Genomic DNA, 5,487 nt, shown 5'->3' on the forward strand with positions numbered 1-5,487 from the left:
AAAGAAAGAAAGAAAGAAAGAAAGAAAGAAAGAAAGAAAGAAAGAGCCAGCAAGCCTGCCTAACAGGCAATGTTCCATTTGATTACATTTTCTTGCCTGCCTGCCTAACAGGCAATGTTCCATTTGATTACATTTTCTTGTGCATTAACGAAATAGAAACAGCAAAATATCTTCTTATAATCTAAAAGCATTTGAAGTTTTGCACAACTCTGCATGAAGGGCTTCATCCTAATGCTTCACTTTCAAAAGTAACGAATGCCACAGAATTTGTTGCTTAGGAGTTTCCTGGGGAAAATAATGCTAATTTTCAAATGGCCTCTATTTTGTCCTTTTACTAAATCTCATTGAATAGGTATTATTGGCCAAATGCCCACAGGAGCTTCACAACTGAGTACACAGCAGAGCTGCACAGCGGTGTCAGTGCTGAGAGGGTGTTCAGGTCCTTTCAGGAAAGCCAAACCCAGTAAATACTGTAAATCAAAGTGGTTTGTGTTTCTGCAGTTTTGGGCCCCAGGGGAGAAGCGTGTCAGAGTGCCAGTTCCCTTTCCCAAACAGGGGACAGCGCAGTGACATTTTGTGGGAGGAGAGCACATGCTCTGCTCTTTGTGCAGTGCAGATTATCACATTAGCAAAATCTCTATCAAAATGAAATCAGGAAGCACCTTCAGTTCCCTCATCTTTTCCAGGACTCCATTTGTTCTTCTGCTCAGAGGCTTCCTCAAGCCTGTCTCTCAGAACCCAAGCTTCCCTGTTACTCAGCTTCTTAAATAACTTTGCTAACAGCCCAGACATCTGCAGACCCTGGGGAAGCTTCCATCGAAACCCAGACATGACTGTGCCTCCTGAGCTCATTTAAACAGCTCCACATAATTTTTGGACTTTGTGCACTGCTGTGCACAAGCGAAATTTCCCCAAACACCTTCCCAACATCAGGGCTTGAGAGCCACGTGAAAATCCAACCCACCTGTTTCCAGGCAATCTGTACCTTCAATTGCTGAAAACCCCAAGCCCAAATAGAATTTTTGGGTTTCGAAATTAAGAACGTGTTTCTGTTTGAAATTAAAACCTGACCAGGTTTGGTTTGGTAGGCTTAAAAATTCATTGCATCTCAGTTCATTGAGTCAGCAACCGAAACAGCAAACAGGTTGGTTTTTTTCCAGCTGTAAAAATGCCCTTTTTACAGGCAACAGGATGAAATTGGCACCAAGACTGTTGAGAACACCTGATGGCGCGGGTTAGTCCGAGACAAAATGCTGCCGTTAGAGACAGGTGACAATGAGCTGCCGATGGCAGCATCGGGCTCCCCAGGCAAGGCGGTGCCTGTGCGATGCCCTGGCTGCCAGAGGGGTGCCCTCTGCCCACAGCTGCGCCCGCCAGCGGTCCCAAGCCCACGTGTGGCACTGCAAAATCTGTGTCTTCGTTCAGAGGGAGGAAGCATCCCCTGCCACACTGGCTTTTGATCAGGCTGGAGGGGGGTGGCTGGCTCAGCATCACTTCCCCCCTCCCCCAGAAATAAGCCCCTTCTATTGTGGGTTTAGGAGCTTGCCTTTGGTCAGGCAGATGGAAAAGCTGAGTCTGTGCTGGTACCCCACAGCGAGTGCTGCCTAATTCACGAGGCTGCTTTCCTAACTTAACTTTTGTCTGTGCTTCAAAACCAGAGTTTTAAACAAAGAGCAGAAGCAAGTCCAAAAATCCATCTCGTAACACCACTTGTGCCATAATTGAACCTGAGATTGGGGTCAAGTACGGAGGACTTAACATTCATCAAGCACCTCTCCAAATCACAACACAGAGCTGGCAGATGAAATATGTGCCCCTTCGCAACAACTTGCACACACGGCAAGTAAAACTCATGTTCAGTTTTTAAGAAACAACTGTGTTCCTGCCTTCCAGCACAAGCCAAATCACTCAGAGAGGGATCTCAGCTGAGGAGTTCCTAGAGCTGCCCAGGGGCCTCCCTGCCCCCAGATACCAGAGAAGAATCAGGCCAGCTCCTCCTGTGGGACTTTCCTTTGGGATAGGGCTACAGAAGACTACACTCATGTATGGGTCTCACTTTAACGCAGGTAAAACCAGCCAAAATCCAAAACAAGTCACCCTTCCCGTAGCGGCAGCAGAGCAAAAAACCTTACTGTGCTAGAAGTTTAGCTGAAGATCCTCTCTTTTTTTTTTTCCCCAGAACTGCTGCCTCCCCCAGCAAAGGAACACCCCAAAACTCAAGCACTACTTTCCTGCCAGAGCCCTCTGCTCCAGGAGTCCTCCTCCTCCTCAAGGCTGCCTGCTCCTGCACAGGTGTCCCTGACCCAGGGCTCCCCAAGGGACCTAAGCACCTGGTGTGGTGGGGGGACAGTGGAAGCAAAGGGGGCACCCAGAGCCCCCCCCACCCCAGCAAGAGAGAAGAGAGACAGGGGCAGCTTCCACACCTTCCACCCTGCTCTGCTCCCTCAGAGCCAAAAAGGGCAGGCAAATGCCTGCGGCAGGGGGAAGCCCCCAGGGTTTTCCTTTGGGCTCCCTGGGAGTCCCTGCGTGTGAAGGACCTGGCCCTGGGAGGGGCTGGTCCAGGGGAGCAGAGGAGGGGTGAGCCCTTTGCAGGCAGCCCCTCGAGTGTGAGCACTGGCAAGGGCAAGCGTGTCAGGCTGGGTGAGGAAGTGGCCCCGGCTGCCCTCAGCCCCCCGGGCTCCCCAGGGACAGCAGGAGGGCAGGCAGGCTTCCCATAAGCGGAGTGGAAAGCTCTTTATTTAACCTGCCCCCACCACCTGCCCTCAGCCCCAGCCTTGCCCCCATCCATCACGGCCTGGAGCTGCAGGAGAAGTGCCAGGGCTACTTCTTTGGCAGGCTGAGCCAAAGAAAATCCTTTGGAAGCCAGGGCTCCAGGTAACCCTTTCCCCCCTGGGTCACGATGCCACCCCCAGCACAGCCAAGCTCTCTGCAACCCAAGCAAGTCAGGCCGGGCTGGTTCCTCAGGCTGGGGTCCCATCCCCTCCCCAGTCCTCCTCCTGCCTGGGGACCTCCAGCCCCCACCACCCACCAACCTCCCTGTCAGGCGACGCGCTACGTCAGGGGGTGATGGAAGAACCCAAGCAAATGATGACACAAACAACCGCATTGGGGGTGTGACAGAATGACTGATGATTTAATGCTTCTTGAAGTTTTTTGTTTCCTTCCACAGGGCATTGGTTTTAAAAACAAACAAAACGAGGTAAAATAAATTAATTTATGTACACTTTACATACACTGTGTCACGTGGAGCTTTGCAGCAACAGTAACCAGAAATCGTTACAAAATAGAAAGTTACATGGCTGTTGCAGGTCCTCCCTGCAACCTAGAAGGTTGTCATCCTGAGCGTGGTTGGCAAAGTGATCATGTAAACAAGTTTAGAAGCATTTACGGTGGACAATGGATGGGCCAGCTTCATCGTACTCCTGCTTTGTGATCCACATCTGCTGGAAGGTGGACAGGGAGGCCAGGATAGAGCCACCGATCCAGACAGAGTACTTACGCTCAGGTGGGGCAATGATCTAGAAAAAGCCAAGAGAGCCAAGATCAGTAAACAAGCAACAGCTGTGGACAACAGGCACAGGGGCGGGCACAGGAGGACAACAGGCAGCTGCTCCTGCACCCAAGTCCTCCGGGCTCCAGCCTTACCTTGATCTTCATCGTGCTGGGGGCCAGGGCTGTGATCTCCTTTTGCATGCGGTCAGCAATACCTGGGTACATGGTGGTACCCCCAGACATGACGTTGTTGGCGTACAGGTCCTTCCTGATGTCAATGTCGCACTTCATGATGCTGTTGTAGGTGGTCTCATGGATCCCTGCAGACTCCATACCTGGGGGCGGGGAAGGGGGGAAAAGCAGGCACAAGGTAAGTGGCAAGGGAGAGGTCCATGGGGGGACGCAGGAGAGAGGGGAGAGCTGGCAGGGGAGGAGAGGGGGAAGGGGGCACACACACCAATGAAGGAAGGCTGGAAGAGGGTTTCTGGGCAGCGGAAACGTTCATTGCCGATGGTGATGACCTGCCCATCAGGCAACTCGTAGCTCTTTTCGAGGGAGGAGGAAGAGGCAGCGGTGGCCATCTCGTTCTCAAAGTCCAGTGCCACATAGCACAGCTTCTCCTTGATGTCACGGACGATCTCACGTTCAGCTGTGATGGAGGAACAACGGCATCAGTGATTGCAAAGGAGGAACGGGGAATGCCTGCATCTCCTCCATAGGTCTGCTGGGACTCCAGACCCCCAACCACACGGAAACTCCCAACAGGGAGCACCCACGGGGCTTGCAATGGGGCAAGGGGCCGCAGCATCCCTGGAGATACAAGGTAGAATCGACAGGGGGACATTCTGAAGGAGGGAATAGTGCTTACCTGTGGTGACAAAGGAATAGCCACGCTCAGTCAGGATCTTCATCAGGTAGTCAGTCAGGTCCCGGCCGGCCAGATCCAAGCGCATGATGGCATGGGGCAGGGCATACCCTTCATAGATGGGGACATTGTGTGTCACACCATCGCCGGAGTCCAGCACAATACCTGGGGAAACAAAAAGCAGCCACCTGAGACACAAACCATGAAGGATCCTACCCTGGGAGCAGAGCACTTGTCAGCTGTCGGGGACCTGCCCTGGGCGTCTTTGCTTGGGGAAGAGGGGCCAGCAGGACACTTGCAACTCACCAGTGGTACGGCCAGAGGCATACAGGGACAGCACAGCCTGGATGGCCACGTACATGGCAGGGACGTTGAAGGTCTCAAACATGATTTGGGTCATCTTTTCACGGTTGGCTTTGGGGTTAAGGGGGGCCTCAGTGAGGAGGGTGGGGTGCTCCTCAGGGGCCACACGCAGCTCATTGTAGAAGGTGTGGTGCCAGATCTTCTCCATGTCGTCCCAGTTTGTGATGATGCCGTGCTCAATGGGGTACTTCAGGGTCAGGATACCTCTCTTGCTCTGGGCTTCATCTCCTACGTAGGAGTCCTTCTGACCCATACCCACCATGACGCCCTGCAGGGGAGGAAAGAGAGGGGCTCAGCAACCTCTTCACGGGCGATGGTGTGGGGCTCCCTGGGCCAGGAGTCCTTCCCTCCACACAGAGGGCCGGGAGGCGGCAGGGGCTGGCAGCCATGGCTGTGTCAGGGCTTTGGGGGGGGACGCTCGGGTCGCCCTACCTGATGGCGGGGGCGGCCCACGATGGAGGGGAACACAGCCCTGGGGGCGTCATCCCCGGCGAAGCCGGCCTTCACCAGGCCGGAGCCGTTGTCGCACACGAGCGCGGTGGTCTCGTCCTCGTCGCACATGGTGTCGGTTTGTCTGCGGGGGCGCAGGGACACGGGCTCAGCCTCGGGGCCAGCCGGCAGCCGGGGGCGGCGGGGCCGGGAGGGGGAACTTACCTGGGCTGGCTGCGGGCTCCGCGCCTCGGGCCGCTGGCAGAGAGGCCTCCCCGCTCCTCGCCGGGTAGCTCGTGGGCCGCCGCCGGCCGCCGAGCCTTTTATCGCGGCGGCGG

At 54.6% G+C, this 5,487-nt stretch overlaps 1 protein-coding gene across 1 annotated transcript; it reads right to left on the reverse strand.

Moving 5' to 3' along the window:
• Positions 1-3,105: 3,105 nt before the first annotated feature.
• On the reverse strand, positions 3,106-5,487 carry ACTA1 (actin, alpha 1, skeletal muscle). Its single transcript, XM_014951030.1, has 7 exons — positions 5,375-5,487; positions 5,153-5,294; positions 4,664-4,988; positions 4,361-4,522; positions 3,950-4,141; positions 3,646-3,827; positions 3,106-3,518 (listed from the first exon to the last, which is right to left on the reverse strand). The coding sequence occupies exons 2-7, from the start codon at positions 5,279-5,281 to the stop codon at positions 3,375-3,377; spliced, it is 1,134 nt and encodes a 377-aa protein (XP_014806516.1). The 5' UTR covers positions 5,282-5,294; positions 5,375-5,487; the 3' UTR covers positions 3,106-3,374.

This window comes from Calidris pugnax, unplaced genomic scaffold (assembly GCF_001431845.1).
Source record: "Calidris pugnax isolate Ruff unplaced genomic scaffold, ASM143184v1 scaffold24, whole genome shotgun sequence".
Lineage (NCBI taxonomy): Eukaryota > Metazoa > Chordata > Aves > Charadriiformes > Scolopacidae > Calidris > Calidris pugnax.